General features: G+C 53.1%; 1 protein-coding gene across 25 annotated transcripts in view; it reads left to right on the plus strand.

Annotated features, from left to right (window-relative positions):
• CDK5RAP2 (CDK5 regulatory subunit associated protein 2) overlaps positions 1 to 25,529 on the plus strand; it is a 184,064-nt gene that overhangs the window by 140,932 nt on the left and 17,603 nt on the right. For 17 of the 25 annotated variants that reach the window (XM_069575238.1, XM_069575236.1, XM_069575242.1 and 14 more), the window contains 8 exons: positions 389 to 621; positions 7,205 to 7,253; positions 9,752 to 9,924; positions 13,934 to 14,053; positions 18,386 to 18,502; positions 20,919 to 21,108; positions 21,994 to 22,115; positions 23,168 to 23,416. In XM_069575238.1, coding sequence (XP_069431339.1) covers positions 389 to 621; positions 7,205 to 7,253; positions 9,752 to 9,924; positions 13,934 to 14,053; positions 18,386 to 18,502; positions 20,919 to 21,108; positions 21,994 to 22,115; positions 23,168 to 23,416 — 1,253 coding nt within the window. The remainder of the gene's footprint in view (positions 1 to 388; positions 622 to 7,204; positions 7,254 to 9,751; positions 9,925 to 13,933; positions 14,054 to 18,385; positions 18,503 to 20,918; positions 21,109 to 21,993; positions 22,116 to 23,167; positions 23,417 to 25,529) is intronic. The other 8 variants (XM_069575247.1, XM_069575255.1, XM_069575253.1 and 5 more) reach the window with 1 other exon arrangement.

The raw sequence follows: 25,529 nt of genomic DNA on the forward strand, positions 1-25,529 counted from the left end.
CGCCTTCAGTTTCCTTTTTGTTTCTCCTGAGGATTTGTGCTGGCTCCCCTGCCCGTTGGCGCGCTTGTTTCTACAAATTTCGAGTAGTATTTTTAAAGAGTGAGTGGAAACTAATCGTCCTCCTGAGTCCTTGCCAGTCTGCACTTTAAGTGGGGGCTTCATAAAGGTTAAAAGTGTTGCGGAAGAACCTCTGTTCCAGGCTGTGTTGGCTGTTTTGAAATCGAAAGAGTCGGGACCTTGCGTAGTTGCAGTTGTTCCAAAAGTATAGGTACTTGTACAGCTGCAGGCTTTTCAAAATCCTGCTTTGTCAGTTTTCCAATTAGTGTTAAGGTCACAGAAATCCAGTTCTAAAATGGGTGCCAGCGTTTCCTTTTCCCTCCTGTATCAGGTACGATTCGTTAGTTCAGGCCCAAGCCAGGGAACTCTCCCTCCAACGACAGCAGATAAAGGACAGCCACAGCATCTGCGTCGTCTACCGCCAGCACGTGAACACCATGATCAAGGCGTTTGAGGAGCTGCTGCAGGCCAGCGACGTGGACCAGTGCGTGGCCGAGGGCTTCCAGGAGCAGCTGCACCAGTGCGCGGCGCTGCTGGAGCAGCTGGAGACGCTGTTTCTCAAGGGTGAGTGAGTCCTAAGATGGATCAGGCACTGGTCCAGGACTTCTCGGAGGGGCCCAGGGGGAACCGGCTCCTTGGCCTCCCTTTCCGCCCCCTGCCCTGACGAGGTGACGGCAGAGCCCTACTAGCTGCTTCCTTCCAGTGCCCACTGCCCCGTGGTTGGCAGTCTGCCCTGTTCCAGACCCGGGGTCCGGTGGAGGGGCCTCGGGCCAGGCTGGGAAGGCCTGGCCACGTGGTTGCCAGAATTTTCAAGAGGGGATAGAAACCCAGGTTTGGCAGGTGAAGACTCACGGATGGTTTAAGTGCTGGGGGCAGCAAACAAACGAAGCAAACAAGAAAACCCAAACTTTCATTGGTTAAAACCGATTTAAGCATCAGAGGCGGTCTGAGGAGAATGGAAGAAAGCCTTTGCCAAACATTTGCTATGTGCTAGGTACTTTAATGGATGTTCTTACATTACAGTTCAAAAATAATAACTTGCATTTCTTTGAGGCTACAGCAGACATCTTCCACATAGTTCAGTTCAGTCGCTCCATCATGTCCGACTCTTTGTGACCCCATAAACTGCAGCACTCCAGGCCTCCCTGTCCATCGCCAACTGCCAGAGTCCACCCAAACCCATGTCTATTGAGTCAGTGATGCCATCCAACCATCTCATCCTCTTTCGTCCCCTTCTCCTTCCACCCTCTATCTTTTCCAGCATCAGGGTCTTTTCAGATGAGTCAGCTCTTTGCATCAGGTGGCCAAAGTATTGGAGTTTCAGCTTCAGCATCATTCCTTTCAAAGAATATTCAGGACTGATCTCCTTTAGGATGGACTGGTTGGATCTCCTTGCAGTCCAAAGGACTCTCAGGAGTCTTCTCCAACACCACAGTTCAAAAGCATCAATTCTTCGGCGTTCAGCTTTGTTTATAGTCCAACTCTCACATCCATACATGACCACTGGAAAAGCCATAGCCTTGACTAGATGGGCCTTTGTTGGCAAAGTAACATCTCTGCTTTTTAATATGTTGTCTAGGTTGATCATAACTTTTCTTCCAAGGAGTAGTGTCTTTTTATTTCAAGGCTGCAGTCACCATCTGCAGTGATTTTGGAGCCCCCAAAATAAAGCCATTTCCACTGTTTCCCATCCATTTGCCATGAAGTTTCGCCATGTGTAGCCTATCATTCTCCCTCTCTTTCCAGGCAGATACGTGCATACACGTAAACACACACGGACACCTTGCTGACAGTCCCAAGAGGAGAGTGGATGCGGTTGGCCCCTCCTCCTTGGGGAACTCCCCTCCAGGGAGAACACCGTTCCGAGCCAGTTCTCCCGCCCAGCCCCGGGTGCCCCTCCGGATCCCTGCCTTTGGCACATGTTCCAGATCAGCCGGTCCTGCCATCTTGCTGCCGCCACGGCTCCCGCTGGCTGCCTGCTGCTCTTTGGGGCGGGCGCGGCCCCCTCTTCCCTGGCCTCTGTGCGTCCACCCTGGGCCCGAAGGGGTCCGTTTCTGCTGTGGTCAGAGAGGTCATCACAAAGTGAGTCAGGTTGTGACTGCTCTCTGCCCCAAATCAGAGGCTTTCCTCTGTGAGTCATAAGGGTCAAGTTAAATCACGGATGCGAGGCCTTGGACCGAGCTTGTGGTGCCTCACCTGCAGTCCTGAGTGCTTGAGTCCTGTATTTGTTGGGAGCCGGGGCCTTCATTCTCAGGACAAGTGGTTTTACGTGAGGAGCTCGGCCTTAACAGGGAAGACCCTCGGTTTGATGCAGTCCTGTGCCTTTGTGCAGACACAAGGATAGCTCACAAGGGTCCATGTGTTGAGTATGATGCCGAGATAGAACGTGGGGTAGTTTGCCTTCTGGGCCCAGGAAGTGGTATTTCCTCTGTTTTTAAAAAGGGCCTTAGACACGTCACAGGCCCATTGTCCAGCACCAGCTCTCGGGGCCCTGGAGGGCCGGAGCGCAGGAACACTTGACTTTTCCCAGCTTACACAAAATCCCGTCTTCTGGCTAGGATTTTGCAAGTAAGCTAGCTTCCGTTTTGCTGTAGGAGGGTACAGTGGGTCCTCAAGATAGAGCTGTGTCTTCGTGAACTGAGCCACTTTCTGTCTGTCTCTCTCCTTCCTCCCAGCCCTCTGCCCGGGAACGGGAGGCCGAGAGAGACTGCCTCTGGCACCAGATGCCCGCCCGCCCTCAACTTTCGCCTCCCCTTGATTTATTTTTTAGTTACTTACCTTGACAAGCCCAAGGAGATCTCATTTCTTGTTTCCTGTGGGTTCTGGAAGCAGAAACATTTCGGGCTTAACAGACAGCACAAACACAGACCTTAATTCTCGTCTGCAAAAGGCAGAAAGGTCTCAGGAACCTCTCTGTAGCTCTTTTTCTTAGAGAATAATATGTAGCCGAGGTGGGCCTTTCTGGCCTGCCATCTGAAGAGTCTGGCTCCTGAATTATGAAACGAGCCCGCCATAAAATAATTTTATGTTTGAGGTAGTTGCATAGCATGAGTTCTTAAAAAATTTAAATCTAGTCTTTTTTTTTTATTATTAATGCAAAGCAGTACCCGTTTATTGTGGAGTAACAGATAAGCGAATATTCCTGTAATTGCGTCATTTATACAGCAAAACATGAACACCCTGGAGTGTATACTTTCCAGACCTTTTTTATCCGTGTGTGTATTTTGGGTGGAAATAGGGCAGTCTGCAGCCTGCCCTTTTTCAATTATAGACGATAAATGTTAAGCTACATTGTGAGTTGCAGGGGCTGAGGAGCGTTCTTTCGTATGAAGGCTGTAATTAATCGTTCCCCACTCGGTGGACATTTAGGCTCTTCAAGTTTAGGGCTGTGATAAAGGACCAGTGGATTGGAATCTTTGTGCATATCCTTGCTCTTTCTTTTCTGATGTTTAACTGGTTAGCACCCAAGAAGGAGGGTGGTAGTGTGCCTTCTTAGAGCTCTGGGAGGAGTCAAGATTTTTGAAGCAGCTGGCGTCTGCCCGGCCAGTAGAGGGAGCTCAGCCCTTGCTGGCAGTGACTTCTGGGGGTCGTATTTTATTTCTTCAGAGCGTGAGCTCCTGGAAGTTGGGGGGCAGGGGCTTGGGGGCGGTCTCTGTCCTGGCTTCCCGACCTAGGAAAGGGCCAGACACGCAGTGCCCGGTCAGGATGTGATGCTGCTGCTGGGAGTCTTACGTGGTGTGGACCTGACCCAGGGGTACCATCAGTGAAAGGCCCCCCGCCTCTGTCTGGCGCGCGTCCGTGAGCTTGGAGGGGGCACCTCTGGACTCTGAAGGGGAGGCTTCCGGGAGGAAAGGACATGGGAGCTCAGCCTGCCACATCAGGAGGATTCATGGCTGGTGGGGAAGGTTATTTCCCGAATGTTGGGGGTGGGGGGTCGTGCAAGCTCTGGTTAGCTTTGTGAGCTAGGCTATCCGATAAAGTGGAGTATCCACAGCATGCTCCTGAGTGGCCCTGAAATCTGCCCTCTGCCTGGCCCTTGAGCCTCTCCTTACCTTCATAAAGCAGCTCCCCTCTGCCTCAGAGATCTAGACCAATCGTCACCTCCTCTGAACTCTCTGATGGTCCAGGCTGGGTGGTGCTTGGCGCCCCCCCCCCCCCCCACAGCATCCCACGTGCCTCATCACGCTGCTGCTGTGGAATCATCTTTTGGGTCCACGGTCCCCACTCAGCTATGAACCTGTTGGGGGCAGGCCGCTCATTCATATCTGTGTCTTTAGCGTTGGGCACAGGCAACCTGGGAGAACTGTAAATATTTAATATGAATTACCGGTGAGACGGAAAGGAAGAAGCGTTTGGGTCACGTAGGAGATGCCAGACTCTGATGTCTGAGCTTAAACTTGTACGATCGATGGGTGTGGAGCTAGGGAGGACTGTTCTCCCAAGTGACTTCTTATGTGGTGACCAGTGCCCGCCTACAGAGGGGTGAGTGCACAGAGGAGGCTGCAGGTGGGGCCGCCTGTCGCAAGCCGGCGCTGCATCCTGCTTCTCTCCCTTGTTCAGGGTGACTCGATGTCTCTCTATGTGGGAAGATGGGACCCTTCCACCCCCACATTCCCTACAGCTTCTCAGGTGTGGCAGTGAGGTTTGCCTGAGAGATGGGAGCAGTTTTCCATGACATGCTTCCTAAGCTTCTGGAAGAGCCGGACAGATGGCACCCTGTCACCTGCGTGGAGGCAGATTGCACCAAGACTTCAGTGCGTCATACCAGCCATCTCCCTGTGAGTCCCACCAAAACAGTCTGTCGTTTGGCGTTAAAGAACTCTGTGGTGGAAGGGAAGGGAGTGGAACATAACTGTTGAGTTGTTACAAGCTCCCCAAAGGGTCTCTGCTCTGAAGAAGGCAACCTGGGGTTGCTGGCAGCATCCGGTCGTGGGCTCCTTCTATGGTCGTGGGCTTCGTTAGGAAACAGGCAGAGTTTTCTGCTGGTTTTGAGATGAGTTTACCGTCGGGCAACCCTAAGCCTGCCCTGGAGCAGGCGCACGCTGCCCTGTGAAGTCCCTGTACTTCTGAAGAACAGTGGTAACTGTGAAGCGCATGTCGTGATGTTGTGCGGCTGGCTGGCACCTGCAGAGTAGGCGGGCGGCTGTGAGAACGTCTCCATCTCCCTGGCTTACCTGAGCGTGCGGTGAAGTAAATGCGGTGTGAACCGGGAGGGCGGAACCATTCTACCCCCGGGATTTCTTGTCGTTACCTTGAAACAGAAAGCCTGACCCTGGCTCACGGGGTTGTCTTGGGGCCCAAGGGAGACGTGGCTGCCAAGGAACCGCCAGCAGGACCCATCCTGGGAGCCTGGGCGCCCTGCCCCGTGCGGTGCTGGCTCCCAGAGGCCAGCCTGCCCCGTGCGGTGCTGGCTTCCAGAGGCCAGCCTGGTGGGCGCAGAGGGAGCCGCAAGACGAGAAGCAAGTGTGTGTCTCCCTTGTGACCTTCTCGTCCACGCCGTGCTGTTCGAGAACGTTTCCTTTTAGGAGTAGTCTTGGAAATGGTGCGTGTGGGCACTGTGTGATTAGCCTCGTTTTCCCAGTACAGCTACTGAAGGCTTGTTTTTTTTCTTTGGCCACCCATTCATTTCTTCAAAGAGTTCCTCCCAGCCTGCAGTTGCCAGAGTTTGGAAATATTTTTAAAAGTACAGTTGTTCGTTTCTGAAATGTGGGCGCACGTGCTCCTTGCAGCGGCGCGTGGTGGCACGCAGGGCAGCAGAGCGCCGTCCCCAGCTGCATCCCCAGCCTGCTTTTTTCTTCCTTTGTCATTTCTTCTGGTCACCCCCCTGCTGCAGACAGCGGCTTTTTCAGCTGCATGCACAGCCTCCTTTTCCTGGGAATCCCGCTTCTCTGAGCCTTTCTGGAGGAGATAATTTCACTGCAGATAGAGCTGTATGCACAAAGATGTTTCTTTTATAAAATGAAAAATAGAGGGCCTTCGATGTCAGCTAGGGAACTGGCAGAAAATGGTTGACGTCCACCTCCAAGGGAATATTCCTGTTCTCGTTGAACGTGACATTTCTAAAGCAAACTTGGTAAGAGAAGTGCTCCTAATAAAGGCCGAAGTGAGGGTCTTCCCTGGTGGCTCAGTGGTAGGGAATCCACTTGGGTCGCGCATGCCGCGGAGCAGTCAAGCCCGTGCGCCGCAGCTACGGAGCCTGTGCCCCGGAGCCCGGGCGCTGCAGCTCCTGAAGCGCGGGTCGCCCGGAGCCTGTGCCCCGGAGCCCGGGCGCTGCCGCTCCTGAAGCGCGAGTGCCCCGGAGCCTGTGCCCCGGAGCCCGGGAGCTGCCGCTCCTGAAGCGCGGGTCCCCCGGAGCCTGTGCCCCGGAGCCCGGGCGCTGCCGCTCCTGAAGCGCGAGTGCCCCGGAGCCTGTGCCCCGGAGCCCGGGCGCTGCCGCTCCTGAAGCGCGAGTGCCCCGGAGCCTGTGCCCCGGAGCCCGGGAGCTGCCGCTCCTGAAGCGCGGGTCCCCCGGAGCCTGCGCTCCACAACGAGAAGCCGGTGCAGTGAGAAGCTCGCCTGCTGCTGCTGGGGAGCAGCCCCCTGCTCACCGCAGCTGGAGAAAAGCTCACGCGGCACCCAAGACCAGGCACGGCCCCAAACAGATAAGTTTAAAAAAAAAATCACCATTAGTATGCTAAAAAAGAAAATAAAGGCCAAAGTGAGAGGCTAAGCCACACTAACCGTCATCCGTGTTAGAACGCGCGGAAGAAAGAAGAGAAGGGAAGCCAGGAGCAAGTCTGTGGTGAGGACTCTGGAGATTCAGACCCGGAGGGCAGTGAGCTGCTCTCTCTGGGTTCTGTTTGCCGTCTCCTGCAACAGGCCCGTCTTCTGCTGGAATCAGAATCGTAGGGAAGGAAGAAGAGCCTGTATCCAGCCGTGCCTTTGTGATTGCTTTCTGGGTTCAGTCCTGTCACTTTCCTATGGAACTGGAGCTGGGGTCTATAGTCTGAGTGGTATGCTTGGTAATCCACTTTAAATACCCAGGGCCGTTGCAGGGGAGTGTTTAAACCAATGGGATAGTGCCTCTGCAAATGGACGAGCAAGGGATTATTAGGGAGCACTTCTTCTCTTTTAATGTTTCCCTTCTCGATGTTGTTTCTGCTTCTAGGAGATTCAGCTGAAGTGGAAATGAAAACCCAGAGAGAAGCGAGAGAGAGGTGAGTGTGCAGCACCGGGTAAGAAGCGGCGGCGGGTTAGCTCCGTCTGCCAGCGTTCGGCAGTCTGGGCTCCCTCCTGTCCGGTTAGTTTCCCGCATCTGGGGAATAAAGCAGAAACGCCTAGGAAGCTGACACCGGCCGCACAAAACCAGGAGTTGAGGCGGGGTGTCCCGCAGCCTCCCTGCAGCATGTGACGTTGCTCTTGGCGTTGCACTCAGGCGATCTGACTCGGGTGTCGCATTCCTTCTGTTGGCTCGAGTCCCTGGAGCGTGAGTTCCAGGCTTGCGCCTGGCCCATCTGTCCTTTCATCGTGGGCCCCGCGCTGCAGCCTTAAGTCTGACTGTTGGTTGTTCTCCAGAGCGTGCAAGTGCCCAGGCAGTGGGCCCTGCCTTCCTCCTATGATTTGAAATCCCTTCTTCCGAGTCGGCTTGCAGGAAGTGGCCCGCGCTGTCCACGACCCCCTCGCCTCTCTGCCCTCACCCCAGGGTCACTGGCCCTTCTCGTAGAGCTGGGCGTGTTGCTGCAGCGCTTGCCATGTGGTTTCGAGGACTCCCTGAAAGAGGCAAGGAGGCAGCAGGTGTTAGCGTGTGCCCGCTGCTGCCCTTGGTACCCGTGTCGTTGTTTCTGACCCTACAAGGTGAGCATTCTTGTTCCCAGTTTAGGGTGAGGAGCCCGAGGCGTCGGAGTCGCGCACGTGTCAAGGAGAGGCAGCTCTGGGGTTTGAACTCGAGTCTGTTACTCCCGCACCTGGATGATTCTTGTCATTCCCTCTTGCCTTTTGAGGGCAAAGACTGTCTTAGATATCTGTATACCTGCTCCAGCCCCAGCTTTCTGGCATGTGATTGGAATTTTTAAAAGTGTTCGTGGTGTAAGTGGATCGTTTCCACCCTTAGCTTGCCTCTGTGGCCAACTGGAAGCATCAAGGTCGTGCCTTCCTTTGTTGACTTGTTCAAGGTTCTCACTGTTGTTAACGCTATTGATGTTTCGCTCCTCTTGGGAGCTGTGACCCTTTGGATCCCTGGGGCTGAAATAAAGAAATAGAGACCGGTCTGGGATGCAGCGTTTCAGATTTTCTTGGCATCGTGAAGGCAACCAGCATCGTTAGAGGGAGCAGGCAGGGACGCGGCACAGATCACTGGAGCACATTTCAATCAGGGCTGCGGTAAGGTTAGAGGAAACACTCCTCCCAGTCCGACCTTCCACTTCCACCCTGATGATAATGGGTCTCGTCCCGCCGGCACGCTGTGGAGGGGGCAGTAAGGACCTCCCTGCTAGAGCTGTCTTAGCTGAGATCTGAAGGGTGAGGCTTGGGGGAGGCTCTTGGGAGCATGTCCACCCTTGAGGTGTAGATGTGGCCTCTTGGAGCCACGTGGCTGGTGGGCAGTGCATGGAGCTGGGGGGGCGGGCGGGGCAGGGTTGGGGGGCCTGGTCCTCACATCCTGAATTAAGAGCCCAGACCCTGTTTACAGGAAGAGGGGTGTCTCCGAAGGAGGGCAGGCTGGGACTAGACAGGAGCAGACTTGGCGATCTGAAAACCAGCCGTGGTTGACTGGAGAATGGGCTGGGAGAAGGCAGGGAGGCTCGCTGGCCCTCCTCGGCCGCCCGTCTCATCTCTGACAGGCTTGCTTCTGTCCCTTCTGTTCTCCCATCTTCAGCTGCAGGCTTAGCACTCGCATGGGTCACTCCTAAGCTAATTAAACGGGTACCCTCGGCCCCTTCCTCCCTTTGCAAGGCGGCAGCGAGCCTGAGCATCCATCACACTGTCTGAGCGAAGTTGCATCTGGTGTTTACCTGTTAATGAATGTGTTGCCGCTTTGGAGTCCTTTGCTCCTGTCTGAGCTCGTGAATAATGAGACACGAAGTAATAGGAAAAAGTGGGAGAAAAAAGAGCTTAAATTAAGGCGCTTATTTATAACGGGGGTTCACATGGGCTTCTCACGAAGTTCAGGGTGTTTCTCCTCCTGGCGGAGGTGGCCCTTGGGAAACGCAGGTTAATGACCAGTTGATTGCCTGAATGGTGATATTGGAACCAGCTTGGGGACCACGAGGGTTTTGAGATTTGTAGACCCACAAGTCCACCTGTGGGTTTGGGTTGTCCCCGCCCCCCACATTCTCCTGGGGGCTTGGAACCAGCCAGACGAGGGTTCAGATGGTTGCCCTGCCGCGTACAAGCGGGCGAGGTTCTGATGTCCCACTGACTCCCAGCTCTGCCTGTGGATGGTCCTCCCAGCGAGGACAGAGTGTGTGAAACGCCTGGTACGGAGCGGCCTCTCTCAGGGCCCTCCCCTGCCAGCCAGGCAGTGGGTCCCCCTACTTCACTGACTCCAAGTCGAGCCTCTTTTTGGTTTGTTTTTAGAATGTCTTTGCTAAGAAATGTTCTAGGGCTGCGAAAAGACCAAGGTCACAAATATAGCTAAATGATAAAGGGCCAGTGTTCCTATCCTGGTTGTGGGGTCTTAGTGTGGAACACGGTTTCTCTTTCAATCCCGATGGTCAAGGACTGAAGAAGACAGCTTCACACACCAGCATGCCCTCCCCGAGTCTCCCGCGCCCTCGGCTTGTCGCGCGGCATCCGACTGTGGACTGTCTGAGAAGTCCTGCTCCTCAGAAGACCAGAAGCAAGACAGCGAGGCCGAGAAGGCGTCGGGCCTGGCAAACAACTTTTCACAAGGTAAGCTGTGCTTTCCCAAGCGTCGTAAACCCAGCTGAGACTTCCGGCTCTAACGGTCATTCACCCTCCTGCCGTTGTAGTGGAGGAGAGTTTAGCGGCGTCTGAGTGGTTACTGGGTGAGAGGACATCCCAGGAGGGCCTGAGCCGGTCGTTCAGACATTGTTTATCGATGGAGAAACCTGCGGTTGTTGAAGGTGCTGGAGATTAGGAAAAAGTCGCCTCTGTTTTTTGATGACTTGCCCTTTGCTCACTTATCTGGCAGTGGCGGGGTCTGGAAAGCGCTGGGGTCACGGATCGGTTCCCAGTCTGGTCAATTTCCTGTTATTTCTCTCAAGCTCTTCCCGAGGCGATGTCGCTTTAAGACCGTTGGTTTGAATTGTACGGGTGCCCGAAAGTACCTCAGCCTCTGTTTGGAGATTTTTGAATTTGATAAATCTGCTGTGTTTCTCTTTAGTGTGACCTTTGACCTTTTGGGTCAGCCCTTTGCCCTGCCTCTGACCATGGAGCTGTGGGCTCAGCTGGCGGAATCATCCTCCTGAGGCCGCCCACCCTGAGCTCCCCTTACATCAGTCCTGGTATCTCCTGCTGGGCCTCGGGTAGGGCTTACTATTCATCATAAGTTCCAGGGATTGTTCAGACCCGAACAGATAGATCTTCCCCAGTAAAAAGCCAGTAGTATGTATTATAGGCTTTGCAGAGCACATGTGCTGTGTTGCAGTGACTCCGTTGTGCTCTTGCAGCAGAAAGCAGCTGTAGAAAATGCGTAGGTGAATGAGTGTGGGTATGTCCCAGAATAACTGTAGTTACCTTTAAGACAGGTGGGGGCGGCTTTGAGGCAGGCGTCCGCGTTTCCTGACCCTTGCTCTAGACTCTGGACCTCAGCTGACATCTCTGGTCCCTCACATTTCCAGCAGCGTCTTTGCAAGGTGCCCAGGATGGACCCAGAGAACAAATCAGACGCTTCCCTGCTAAAAGCTCTTTGTTGACACCTGATCATGTAGAACAAGGGTTTCAAAACTTTAAAACCTTTTCCTGGCAACAGAAATCCCCCCCTACCCTTTTTTATTTTTCAGATGAAACTGATTATATAAGAGATATATGAACTATATAAAAGGTAAAATTTTCCAGGGGAGTAGGGCCTTTACCCCCAGTGGTTGCCTCTGAGACTTCCAGTAGGATACTCAGGGCCTGGAGGAACACAGCTTGGAAACAAACCTAGAGCACGACGGACACAGGTTTGGTCCAACTCAGGTGCCAGCTGCGCTCCTCTGGTGACCAGTCACCTGGACATGTTTCCTTTGGATTTCTGACTGTATAACTGCAGTTTGTGAGTTTCTGCTCTTGGTTTTTCTGTGATTTCTGGCCGCACCATCTGCCTTTCGACTTCAGTCAGATCGTAAATTGTTTCCCTGTCCCTAGTGCCCTCCTCCTGCCCGAGATCCCTCCTCAGAATCTTTGTGGGAGGAGCTGATGCTGTGGGGCCCAGAGAGGGTGGGGTTTACAGGGCAGCAAGCCTGATCCTTGCCACTGGCATATCTGTGATCTCTCTTCTTTAAAATCCGCCCACGAAGGTGGCACCAGGCACTTCCTCTTCCTCTCCCAGCCTGCCCCTCTTGTTTTCACCTTCCACCTACTCCGCCACGCCAGCCTTGGTTTATTTCCAGTGTAGCGCCGTTCAGGTATCTCTTTCACCCCTTGTTCCTCCTGAGGACCCATGACCTTGGGCTTCTTGAGTGGGTTTTCAGGCACTTTCCTGAATGCGGACAGTGCTCTCTGGAGCGGTCCTAATTACCCCACAGTTAGCTTCCTGGGGTCTGTTTCTCTCCTGTCTCTGCATCCGTTTTCCCTTTTGTCACTTTCGTAATCAAGCAGAGGGATAATTTAGCACTTGTGCTTTTTTCGCTCGGCTTTGTATCGTGAGGTTTCCGACACATTGCATAACGTCATTTTCAGGGGCTTTGCAGTCGTCCGCTGAACGGCTAAACTGCCGTTTTCCTTTTGTTCCCCTGTTGCTGAACATTTAAGTCATTTTCTAAAATTTCACAATTGTGAAAAGTGCTGCGGGGAATGTCTTTGAACATGAAGCGTTCCCCTTATTTCGGGACACTTTCTTGACCTAGATTCTGTGAACTGGGACTGCTTGGCAGAAGCTATGTATACTGTTGTTTTTGGTGCTTGCTTCTTGCAGGATGGGTTTTAAAGAGTCAGCATTTGTCAGAAGGGTATTATTGTAAGAGGGACAGATAATTTTCCCCAGTGTTGTTAAGACAAGTATAGTATTGCCTTCGGCCCAGTTAAGGCTGCATAATTAACAAGTGGTGTCCAGTTCGCCTGGGAATGTGTCCTTAAGCCCAAGCGATGATGCCAGCTTCTAGCCAGACTCAGAAGATATTTTCTGCCGATCACTGCTGAGTGTTTTTGCCCCAGAAGCTGGCAGCGTGTGGCATGGATAAACCAGCAAGGAAGATAAGTTCCTGACTCACTCGGACCTGACTGGTTGCCGAGAGATTTGGGGGGCAGCAAGGCAGGAGTGGAGGTGTGGTGCCGTGAGAGCCCAGTGTACTGCGGCAGAGTCCTCAGCCCGCCAAATGACTTGCCACGCTTCTGGCATTCATAGGAGATAGCTGAAGATCTGGGAATTAAGTCATCTCATAAACATTCAAATTCATGGCAGAATTACTATTTAATTAGGAAAAGATCTGTAACATTGTGCTACTTGTAAATGAAAGTCATTTTGGAGGAATTAAAACTGGGTCGTAACATTAGTATAATGTTTTAAAGCAAACATTACCAAGACATGCTGAGTATACCCTAATTGATGAATTAAAGGCATTAGTTTTGCCCTTGGATACTTAATGTGATTACGCTGTAAACACTAATTCTAGAGACCTACCTTTGGACTGGAACGTCGCTTTCTTCATTCTTTCTTAAAGTGAGACGCGACAGAGGCTGAGAAAATAATGCATCCTCATTTTAGAAAATTCAGAAATTTAAATTTTTATACATTGTTAAATATTATGTTAAGATATAATATAAAAGTTTTGAGAAGCCTAAGATCTACCACCTAAAGGCAACCTCTGTTAATATTTAGATGGAGTTCCTTCTTTTGCATATATATATATATATCTTCCCTGTCTGCAAGTTTTTAAACAGAGTTGTGATTATGCCGAATAACCCATTTTGCATCTATATTTTCCCATCAGATTTTATGGTCTTCAAAATATAATTTTAATGGCTGTGTAGTACTGTATCATAAGGGATATAATGCAGTTTATTTAATAATTTGAGTTATTTTCAATTCTGACTATTATAAAAAGTGCTAAGATGAACATTTCCATACATTCTGGTAAATGATCGTCAGCATCTCTGGTGATCTCTTTAGATAGATTGTTGAAAATAGAATTATTTGGTAAAAGATAAAGAACCTCTCTAATGATTATTAATAAAATGGTCCCCAGAGTCATATACATTTATACCCACACTAAGAGGATATACTTCTTGAGAGAGCTCTTCTTAAACATTCTCACTAGTATTGGGGTTATTGTTTTGCCTTATTTTTAAGTCTTAAATTAATAAGTGATAAATGGTTAATATAGTCCTTTCAAAGAATTAGTCTCAAAAATATCTGAATTTGTTATGAAAGTGGCTTAATCAACTCTTCAGCAATTCAGGCAAACTTGAAAGCAATCTTTTAGTTTCACCAAAAGGAAGATTTTAAATTAATATTTGATATTTAGAAGAATAAAAGGCTGTATTAGTGTTAGCATTAAAATTGCATGAAGTGTAATTTTTCCATGTGATGTAAAGTGTCTTCGTCATGGAGCGCTGCAGAGAGTCTTCACAGCCAGGCTGTGGGCTGTGGGCAGCAGCTCAGCGCCCCCATGCCTGGGGAGGACGCTCTTAACACAGCCGGTGTTTCTTAGAAATTCAGGATCACTGCATAGTCCATCAATTATTCAGTTCTTTGGGGGCTGCAGACTTTAAATTAAAAATACCCTCCTTCCTGTAGACTTATTGATGGAACATATACAAGAAATTCGAAGTTTGAGAAAACGTTTAGAGGAATCTATTAAAACGAATGAGAAGCTACGGAAACAGCTGGAACGACGAGGGGCTGAACGTGACCAAGGTAAGGCGAACGTTCCCACAGGGTGGTGAGGGGTTGCTTTGCGACGCATCTGCCTGGATAAGCACTCCGTGGATCGGGAAGGGCCTTGAACTTGCGGCCAGAGAGATTGCAGTTCAGATCCTGACTTTGCTGCTTACGTAACCTTGCTGACTCTCAGTTAGCAGTGATTTATCTGTTGAGTGGGGGTAAGCGTTCCCAGTTTATGCTGGTGGTGATGAGAATTAGGGCACTGCCCCCAGTGCAGTGCCCCACAGCCCCTGGCACAAAGCCCGGACCTGGTACGTGTTTATTTCTCGGTCACGGGGGCTCTGCTGTCTTCCAGTGTCCTAAACCCTGAGTGGCTCCTCATTTGATCCGAGAAGCTGTAGTGAGACAGATGTCTCTCTTGTGACCCCCATCGCCTGTAGCCCACCAGGCTCTTCTGTCCATGGGATTTCCCAGGCAAGAATATTGGAGTGAGTTGCCATTTCCTGCTCCAGGAGATCTTCCTGACCCAGAGATCGAACCCGTGTCTCCTGCACTGACAGGCAGATTCTTTACCACTGAGCCACTGGGGAACCACCCCCCCTCACAGTGAGATAAGATAGATATGTTAAAATAACACAGCAGAATTTTGTCTTTTGTCAATAACAGATTCTAACAGTATGAGCACTTTAGCAACCTGATAACTCCCACATGCCAATCATGAGGGCGTTCCTCCATAACCACAGTTAGCCCTGGGTGGAATATTCTTCCATGAAAAACTTTAAAAAGGCATATTTCTCCCATAGGTAAGACATTCACACGGTTCAAATATTAATATCTCCATCCTATACCATTAATCCTGCTCTGCCTTGTCTCCTCCCACCTCTGTTAGTTTTCTTCTCTGTCCTTACAGCGTTAATACAAATACGAACGTGCATTCTTCTCCTCTCCATCACCTACCTGAAAAGCAGAATACTTTATATCACTGTTGTGTTCCTCATATCACTGAATACTCTGTTTTGGGATCTTTCCTTTTTTGCTCCAAAGGGAGTGTTCTCACCCTGGGGAGAATGTGTCTTAAGAGCGGCTTTGGGCACAGCTTTGTCTGTGAAGAGCAGCTTTGGGCACAGCTTTGTCTGCGAGCTGGCCTGGCCTGGGCTGGGACCCGCCTCTCCCGTCTGTCAGCATCGTGACTTTGGGCACTTCTCCCCTCCTTCCCCATCTTCGTTATCTTATAAAACGGGGTCATTGTGAGATTAAATGCGATGTTATAGACAGGGCCTTGCTCAGCACCTCACTCAGTAGATGGTGGTTTCCTTCGTTATCATCAGTTTTATTTTACCATTTCATTCTGTATAACATGATTAGTGTGACATTTCAGAGCTCTGCAGGGGGTGAGGACCCCGCATGGCGCTGCCGCTGATAGTGGCAAGATAAGAGGGCCTGGGAAGACGGAGTCCATGGCAGCATGCGCGTCTCTGGTCCCCAAGTCTCTCCTCTGGTCGGTCATGACCATCACCTGGAAGGGCACCTTTTCAAAGTGCTGCCTGTGTGGTGGTGTGCAAGGCAGGGACACTGGTTCCATCCGTCTCTCTCTCCCCCCTGCCCCTCTCTCTCCCGACCGCCCCTCTCCCCCATCTCACTCCCAGGGAAACTGATTAATCTGAGTTATTAGTCACATCAAACACAGGAAAGAGATACATGCCTGGGCCCACCACAGGCACTCGTGGTAATGCCTGAATTAGATTCCGTCTGTTTTACATTTTCCCTGGCAAATCCAATCACAGAATTATTTGGGGGGTCCCAGTGCCCACCAGCTACAGTGGAGCGGGCAGTTGCTCTGGAGAGCAGTTCGCCCTGATGGGAAGGTTTACAGAAAGACATTCATGAAGCATTTATGCTGGCGGAAATATATGCTCTTCTCACCGTGTTGTCGCAATCCCTGAAAAGGCAAAGGAATAATAATAGCGGTTCGGCCTCCTCCTGCTGTGAAATGGTCGTCTTGGGAGCAGGTTTGAGAAAGGCTCAGCTCCCTGTGATGTTGAGGTGGAACACTGCTAAAGCCTGTCGCCTTAGGTGCAAGGCCTTCCGACTTGTCACCAGTTACACAAGCTTCCAGTGACGATCTTCAGAAGAAAGACGGGCCGCTTAGCATCAGAAGTGGCCCCCGCTAGCTCAGGCTTTGTCAGAAACTGTTCCTTGGGCCCATTATCTCTTTGAAAAGCGGCCGCCTTAGCCGTGGTCATGGGAGTCTTCTGGAGAAGGTCACCTGCTCATCCAGATCGTGCTTTGGTCCTCTTTTGGGTCCAGCCTGTCAACAGTCGTGTGTTAGCATGCTAATAGCAAGAGGCATTAGCGTCGATCATTTTCATTGAGTTCATAGAGGGGTAGGGAAGTTCTGTGACTTGCCTGAGATCCTGCCGCTATTAAGAAGCCAGAGCCAAGGTTCAAACCCAAGTGTCTCTAAAGGGCACCCGAGTTCATAGGGGAGCGTGGAGGAAGACGGTCGGGAGAGACGCGTGTCAGTGAAAAAAGACGGTGCTGTCACATGAGAAGGCGGTGGTGCTTGTGCGGCAGAGAACCTGCGCTCTGGCTGCTGGGGACTGTGCCGTGCCTTCGTTAAGGGAGTCCGAGTGCTGTGTTGCTGTTGTTTATTCGCTGAGTTGTGTCAGGCTCTTTTGTGACCCCATGGACTGAAGCCCTCCAGGCTCCTCTGTCCATGAGGTTTCCCAAGTAAGAATACTGGAGTGGGTTACCACACAGGTAATCAATTGTGTATCAGGATGTTTTCAGCTGCAGATAACAGAACAGGAGTAAACAGCTGGTATAAACAATGGGGATTGTTGTTTTCTTATATAGCAGGCAGTCCAGGGGCAGGCAGTGGTAAGCAGGTCTTACAGCTGGTTGCCTGGGAGCAGGATGTGGGGTTAGTACCTATGGAGGCTGCCGCCTCCCCTCCTCTCAGTACGGAGTCCAGAGGAGGGAATGGAGCAGGTGGGGCTTGCTCCTCCCCGTCCTTCTCTCTTCATCTGGGCGGAAAATCTTTCCCAGAAGTTCCCAGCAGGCTTCCTGTCAAATCTCATCGACCAGAAGTGGCACAAGACCTGCTCTAGCCGCCCTGGAGGCTGGGAGAGCAGGTGGCTGGCCCTCAGGCTCTGCGGTGTGGTCGGCTTCATCAGTAAGGACGGCAAGGGGAGGCATCTGTCTGCCACGTGCAGAAAGCACCTTGCGCGCAGCGGGTGCTCTGCAGGGGTGCCCACAGATGGGAGTGTCACAGGTGGTGTAGACGTGGGTGGTTCAGCGTGCAGGGGGTGCTGATGCAGAGCGTCAGGGGAGCTGTCCGGCCAGAGGAAGGGCCAGGATTTCAGGAGACAGACTCGAGCCTGGGCAGGTGTTTCGGGATGAGGGAACCGATCAGAGTGTGTGAGGGACCTCAGACCCAGTCTGTCTGGCTTTAGAGCCTGGTGTTTTTAGTCTGCACGTTGGGGCAGCGAGCTTGAGCTATGAGTTGAAGGACGAGTGTGATTTCAACAGCTGAGCAAGGTGGCAGGCTTTCTAGACAAAGGGACTAAATACCTCGTCCTATAAAGCTAGGGTGGTGTGAGACCACGCGGTGTGTTTGGAGCACAGGGTGGCTCAGTTGGGCTGAGGGTCTAGTGTGAAAAGGAGTGGGGTGGGCTGTGAGATTCGAGCTAATAATAGAGACTTGACGTTTGGCCTTGCGTTTGGTTGTGATTATCTTTCATGGTGATGGTGCCATCAAATGGTTTTGAGCAGAAAAAATAAAGAAGAAACCACAAATGGACTGTGTTTAGGATGGTCATCTTCTTGGCTGAGGCAAATAGGGCAAAAATACAGCTGAACCACAGGGGCAGAACAGAGCGGGCCAGGGTGCGTGGCATTTTGGAGGAAGAGTCGGCAGTCACTCTGGCCTGACTGCGGAGTGGAAGAAGACGCTTTTGGGCTGGCTCCCAGGTTTTCAGCTCGGGTTGGGGTAGTGGTGAGACCGTCTACACAGGCAGGAAATGGGAGGGAGGGCGGGGAAAGGTGAGGCGTGGACCGGAGCCTCAGTGGAGAGGTCCCCAGAGGGCTCGGCCCTCGAGGAGAAGTCATGGAGGCTGTGATCGCCACCCACCTCCTGCCCGGCTCCTCCTCTGTCCTCCCCGAGGGCAGGTAAGATGCCAGGCGTCCCCTCCGTCTAACTCGCCCTCCTCTCCCTGCAGGCTCTGCTAACATCTTACGTGGTTCACAGGAGCACTTTTCATGATGTGTTGTATTTCCTCATTATTTAAAACTGTTTTCTAGAAAGTTCCATGCACTTGGGCCTGAAGACCATCCATAAATTGTGACTTCTGTGTATTTTTATAGGTTCTTCAAACGTTTTGGCTTATGGTCCAGAGGTCCATAATTCTCTGACATCAGAAGTACGTTTCCTGAGGAAGCAGAACCAGGCCCTCAACACGATGCTCGCTAAAGGATCCAGAGGTAAAGACTAGAGGCGCCGTCGGCAGCCGGGAGCCCCACAGGCCCCCGTGGTGTGGGGAGGATGCTGATGCTGGAGTTCAGCCAAGCTGCATTCAAGTCCTGTGGCTCTGTGACTTCGGGCCAGTCATTCAGCCTCTCTGAACCTCACTGTCATTAGCTATGAAATAGGAGCGCCTCATGGGGCGGTTGTGACAGCTAAGCACAGGAGAAGCTACAGCGCGTTGCCTCTGGGGCTGAGTAAATGTTCCTGCGCTTGGAACCCTCCCCTCTGCGCAGCCGCCTCTCACTCATCTAGGTTCACAGCGGGAGAGAGAAGGGCTGCAAGTACGTGGCTCCCCAAATTTCAGAGACTCTCTGCTGCCAGGAAAGCTTCTCCGGGATTTCTTTTGCGGTGGTTTAGTCGCTAAGCCCTGTCCAACTCTTGTGACCCCGTCGACAGGTAGCCTGCCGCGCTCCTGTCCACGGATTTCCCAGGCAAGAATACTGGGGTGGGTTGCCCTTTTCTTCTCCAGGGGATCTTCCCCACCCAGGGATCAGAGCCAGGTCTCCCGCACTGCAGGCGGATTCTTTACTGAGCCAGCAGGGAAAAGGACAGTGTTTCTCTTCTTCCATTCCTTCTGTGTGGAGCTTAGCCCTCAAAGAGGTTTCACTTGTATTTTCTGACAATACATAAAATGCTTCCAGAATGACATTGTTATTAGTCCTGCCTTACAGGTGAGCAGCTGAGGCCTGGGGAATTGACTGGCCTGCGGTCGCAGAGCTAGAGGTGGTGGAACCAGAACTCAGGCCAGCTTATCCTATTTTCCCTAGAGATACTGACGCTGATTTTGGCCTAAGAGATGAAACTGGGGCTTCCGCAGAGCATTCATTCATTCGGCAAACACTTCCTGGTGCCTCTTCTGTAGTGCAGGCTGTGTAGATTCTGACATGTTGTTGAGTGGGACCTGATCCCTTCCCGCAGGGGCGCTCATGGTCTAATGGGAGTAAAGCCAGGCAACCGTGGCAGACCAAGGTGAGGGTCAGCCACGATGAAGCCTCAGGGAGAGCAGGGCCCTGGAGAAGGCACCCTGACCCAGGGGGAGCTGGCCTTCAAGAGCTGAGTCTGGGACGTTACTAGGGATCAGCAGAGGTGGCTGATGTTTAGAGGGCTTCCCGTGTGGCTCAGTGGTAAAGAATCTGTTTGCCAATGCAGGAGATGCTGGTTCAGTCCCTGGGTAGAGACGCTTCCCTGGAGAAGGAAATGGCAACCCACTCCAGTAATTCTTGCTTGGGAAATCACAGGGACAGAGGAGCCTTGCAGGCTGCAGTCCATGGAGTTGCAAAGAGTCAGACGAGACTTAACAACTTAAACAACAGCTAAGGTTCAGCCGGGGCATCTTAAACAGAAAGAAGAGGGTGGACGGAGGCCCAGGGGTTAGAGGTGGGGGTGGAGTCTGGACTGGTCCAGAGTTGTAGGAAGCTCAGTGTGGTTACAGCCTTCGGGGAGAGGAGAAAGCTTGCTCAGAGATGATCAAGTCATGGTTAAGAGTGGAATCAGAAAAGCTGGATCTGAATCCTGGCTCTGCCAGTTACTGACTCTGTGACCTCGGCGAAGCCTTAGTCTCTCTGATCCTTAACATCCTGTCTGGAAAATGGAGAGTAAGCCAGGTGCCTCCATGGAGGTTTACTCTGAAGAGTAAGCAGGATGGTACACAGGAAGATCTTAAGGTAACACAGTGAGCTCTGCGGTGATGTCAGCCGTTAACAGCACCGGCACAGCTAGCAGCCGTCGGCGCACTGGCAGCCGTCAGTGTGCTGTGAGGCCCTGAATGAAGCCTGTACGTGTAGCTCAGTTACTACTCCTGGCCACGCACATGAGGAAACCGAGGCGCAGAGAGACTGGCTGAAGGTGGCGGGGTCAGTAAGCGGAGGAGCCGCACTCGAGCACGCCCCTCGCCTCCAGGCCTCGTGCTGGGCCGTGTATCCCCGAGCCCCGGTGCTGCTCGTCCCTGGGGAGCGCTGGCCTCCGGGCCTGGCGGTAGTGGCTGAGGGGCTGTCTGCACAGCCCACTGGCCTCCTAGGGGGCCTCTCAGACTTGCCCAGCACCTGTCGCCAGAGTTTAGAGCCCTGTTTCTTGCCTCTGTCTCTAGTGTCTGCCCAGTTTTTGCTCTGTGAAGACACGGTAACTAGGTTGGCAGGGCCCATTATTTAATAGAAAATTAAACGGGCCCATCTCATCCCAGTGACGTTTAATCTGCAGCCTTGATGTTGACAGATTTATCTGCCCAAAACGCATGAGATAATTGGAATGCCACAATCACAAATGCCAGATGAACCTCCTTCTCTCCTTCGTGTTCTTGGCGCGCTCCGGCTGGAGCGCTGCATCTGCGTAACGAGGTTGAGAAAAGCAAATGGTATCTCCTCTCTGTGCGTGCAGATAAACAGAAGGAGAACGAGAAGCTGCGTGAGGCCCTCTCCAGGAAGGCCGCCAGCCTGGAGCATCTCCAGCAGGAGCTGGCCGCTGTGCGGGCGGAGAAGGAGCGGCTGCAGACAGAGGCAGACGGGAAGGAGAGTCAGAACCAGCGGCTGCTTCAGGAGGCCTGCCACGGCCGCTGGGCGCTGAGCAGGTAGGGCCAGGGTCCTCTGCCCGGGGACGGGCGCAGTAAGCACACGACACATGACTTGGCAGCTGGGAATGAAATAAGAGGAGGAAAGTCATCTGAGTCAGGGGACAGGGCCTGGGGGCCAGGGGGCTCTGTTTCATCCCGGGAGCGTCAAGGCCGGCCTCTGGAAAGATGCTGTTTGAGCAGCCACTGGAGGCAGTAAGCGCGTACGCCCTGTGGAGCCTCTGGAAGATCCTTCTCTTTGGAAAGGATGAGGGCCCGGGGCGGGGTGTCCTTGGCCTGTGCAGGGCAGAGCAGGGGGCCCTGATGGAGTAGGGGCTGGGATGGAGGAGGGCCCTGGGGCTGGGGAGGACCTTGGCTTTCATGCTGAGTGACTGGGAAGCCATGGGCGATTCTGCACGCAGGGTTGACATGCGTCTGATTCGGACTCTGAGCTGATCATGCTGACCGCTCCTCCGCAGGCCCCTCGCCCCTGTGGTCTCTGTCTTGCCCTGTGTGTCTCAGCAGCCCCGTCAGCTCTCCTGACTACCCCCAACCTTTAGTTCCTGAGGTCACCCGGCTTCCCCAGCGCGGTGCAGTGATGCGTAAGCTCACGGTCTGTGCCATCATAGCCCTGCTTCTCTCCTGAGCTGGGCACCCCTGGGTGAGACATAACCATTTTGTGTTTGACTTCCTCATATTCCTGAGCTGGGCGTTCATAGCGTGTCCCTCTTGAGGTGTCTGTGAGGACGATCCAAGATCTCAGATGTCAAGGGCTGGGCCCAGAGGGGCCCTCAGGATGCTCCTCAGCATGCCAACAGTCTCGGCTACACTCCCCGGGTCACGATGGGACTGCCTGCCCCCTGCGTGAGACTAACCTCTCCTCCCCCTGCCGCGGGGCCTTTCCAGGCTGCAGGAGGAGTCGGCCTTGAGGCAGCAGCTGCTCTTGCAGAGCGACAAGCTCCTGAGGGCCCTGCGGGCGGAGCTGAAGTTGTATGAGACGCTGGACCGAGAGCAGCGGAGGCCGCAAGGTACTGGGCACTCTGGCCGGGCATGCTCTCCCCTTCACCAACAGGAGGCTGGCCCTCTGTCCTGAAACCGCAGGCCTGCCTCCCTGGTGGAGCAGGTTGACTCTGAGGCAGGCTCTCTGGCCCACCCTCCTTCTGAAGCGGCCGCTGGAAGCTAGGAAGGACTGAGGCTCGGGAGGCCAGCCGGCTGAGGTCTGGGTTCTCACAGCCTCACATCCCTGGGTGTGCCTTCCACAGTCAGCTCGCCGCTTTGAGCCTGTTCCTTCTGGTGCAACACACGTCTGCTAATCTCGATTCTGTGCAGCCATGAAAATTAGATGTGATCATTTATTAAACATCCTAGCACAGTACCTGGCACATAGTAGACGCACGAGAAATAACAATTTTCCTGCTAGGGTATTTTTAGGGGGCCATTCATCCAGCAGATAATCATGGAGCACCTGATGTGTGCTGAGCGTTGCTCTGGAGACGGTTGCTGGTCCGCGCTCTGTCCTAGAGAGATACCAGATCAGAGTGACTTGACTGTAAACTCTAATGTTTTAGAATCAGTTTTGAGGTGTGGTGGGGGTTTTGTTGTTGTTGTTGTTTTCTTTTCAACTGATTTTCAGGTGGTTTCTCCCTATTCAAAGTTTGTCTAGAAAAGGGTCACCTCTCAGCTTTCATTTTCTCCTCAAGTTGCTCTTCTTATTCCTGTTGTTGCGCCTTTTTAATACACTGCGGCTCTGAAAATCATCCCCTTTCATTCTATAATTCCAGCCCAAATAGATTTTATTACTACTAGCCATAATTTCGGGGTTTGGTGTGCAATTTGCTAGGCCTTAATGGCCAGAAGCGAAGATTAATTTCCAGCTCTTACTTAGCCTGTGGAATAGCAGCAATTAAGTCTGCCGATATTTTTGTTTTTAAAGTCGAGTTGTTATTTTCAACTGTTCCCAGTCCTCGGGCGGGGGAGGAGGGTGGCGACGGCGGCGGCAGCAGGCGGCAAGCACCGTCAGCTCACGGCTGACCCTCTGGCCGTGGACGGTGTTGAGATTTCCCTTTGCTCATGTTCGCAGAGGCCGGTGTGGAGGCGTCGAGAGAAGGCTGGAGGGGCCAGGACCTCCTCGGCCACCTGCACGGCCTCCTGGCCGAGGTCCAGGCTCTGCAGGTGTTGCTGGAGAAAAGCATCAAGACCAATATGACGCTGCAGAGCTGGTTGGAGGAGCGGCTGGTGCAGGATGGGGAGAAGGCCCGGGAAGCTGCTCTCGAGTTGGCTCTGCAGGCCCTGTCCGCCCCTGAGCAGCCCCTGCCGCTGGACGAGCCCGGTACTGCCCTGCCTCTCCCCACCGTCTGAGACACAGCCCTGCGCGTCTGTGCGGGCCACGCGAGCTTCTGAATCCCACCCTCGCCCCACAGGGGTGTCTGCCCACTGACAGCAGACTCGCCAGATGCCGGGAGCCTGGGGCCTGAGCACTAAGTAGCTGTCACCTTTGGCAGAATGCCATCACCTCTGCCTGGGGCCCGTGGAGTCTCAGGGCAGCCAAGTCGTGGCTTCCAGCCACCCTTGTTGCCTCCAGTCTTGCTCCCTCCCCTCCACTTAGTCCTGTCCGCATCACCCGCTGCTGGAAGCCCGTTTTGGCCCCTTCTGCCGTCTTTAGAAGGGGCTCTGCTCCTCTCCCTCCAGCTGTCAGTGTGTCAGGGTCTGAAAAGCTTCCTGGCAGCTCTGAACGCTGGCTTTGTTTGGCGTTTGCTTGTGGGTGTTTGTCTGGCCTTGCAGAGGCTGTAGAGGGGCCAGGGAGAGGATATACTGGGCTCCCGGACCCTCTGTCCCCCTCCCACATAGGTCCGGAAGACACTGGCAAGGGCTCAGGCTCAAAGTAGTCAGCCAGGCCAGCCTCCTTGCTCTTTTTATGAAGGAACTCAAACTCAGAGCGGACAAGAGGCTTTTCCAGAGTTGCCGCCGCAGGCTGGTGGCAGAGCTGGAGCTAGAAATCATTCCCAGCTCCAAGTCCACTCTGTTTGTGAAGCACCGCCTGGAGGGCCTCGGGGGTCTGGGGTCACCGTCCTCACGCCCGCAGGGTGGGTGTGTGCATCAGGGGAGGGGAGTAAGGAGTTCATACTTACACTTTACTTAGATTGGAACTTACACCTGTCGCCTTTAACTTAGAAAGTTACAATCTCTCAAAGACCACCCAGTTACCCCGCCTTGAAACTTGTAGTGATTGACTCATGGATTTCTCCTTGGGGAGGGTTTTAAAATTTGAACCAAAAAGGTGCTGTGACAATGTGGAAAAGGAAAAGGGAAAAAGTCCTTCATGGGGCTACAAACATTAATCTCTGGTACTTCGTGCTCTGCGTTGCTGCCTCATCTGGTCATCGGCTGTCGGCGTGGATTCCTAAGGCTCAGACTGGCTTTTGTTTTGCCCAGTATTGCGACATCAGTGTCACCCCTTCCTTCTCGTGGGCTCCTCATTAGCTGTTTTCAGATGATTGTCAGTCTCCAGACCGTCGCACTGGTGGTGGTTAGAGTGGCCTCTGACTCGGCGCTGTAATGAACATCAGCATTAGCGTGATTGTTCTGTTGGGCAGCGTTCTTAGGTTAAGATCCTGCAAGGGGAGCCTCGCAGGGCTAGGGGGGGCCCTACCGCCGCCTTCTGCATGGGTGGTGCGTCAGCAGCAGGCCTGGCCAGAGGGGCCCTTAAGTAGAGGTCTCCTCCTGGCCCTTCCAGAACTTTGCGGAGACGGGACCAAGGAGACTGTTGGCGTAAGCGAGGGAGACTGGGCCGGGGAGGACAGCTTGGAGCTTGGGGTGCCCAGGATGGAGCTCTGGGGCAGGTGAAGTGAGGTCGTTGAACAGCCCTTGCCTGTTTCGGAGATTTGTCCAGGGTCAGCCCTGGGGGTGCCCTCCACATGTGGGAGCGTTCTCCCGCCTCCCCCAGTGAAGATGAGAATATATTGTGGGCAGCAGCGCTTCCTCCTTTGCAAAAGACTTTCCAGGACGGTAGTGAAGAGCCGCTGTCTGCAAGTTATGCTCTAAAGATGCTGTTTTTGTAGGAAGTGATCCCTCTTGGGCCAGCTCCCCAGAGCAGACCCCTGGAGCTCCTTGGCCCCCCGATATCAAAGCGCACTCTCAGGAGATGCCTGGGTGGGAATGAGCTGAGCGGGACCCCGCGAGGCGTGGACACAATGCTCACTCCGTCCCCGACACTCCAGGTCATGCCAGGCAGATCCCTTCCTGTCTCGGTCCCTTGGCCTCCTCTCCCAGGACATCTGGACTAGACGCCACGCTGTCCCTAAGCTCCTGGGAGCTTGGAGGTGCCCCGTAGAACGCGGCTCGGCATCTTGTCCAGCATCTGACTCGTTTGCCCACTTCCCTTGGTTCAGTGCATCCCCTCCCAGGTCCTACTTGGGGTGACGCTTCCCTCCCGTGTGGGTGAC

Source organism: Ovis canadensis, chromosome 2 (genome assembly GCF_042477335.2).
Source record: "Ovis canadensis isolate MfBH-ARS-UI-01 breed Bighorn chromosome 2, ARS-UI_OviCan_v2, whole genome shotgun sequence".
NCBI lineage: Eukaryota > Metazoa > Chordata > Mammalia > Artiodactyla > Bovidae > Ovis > Ovis canadensis.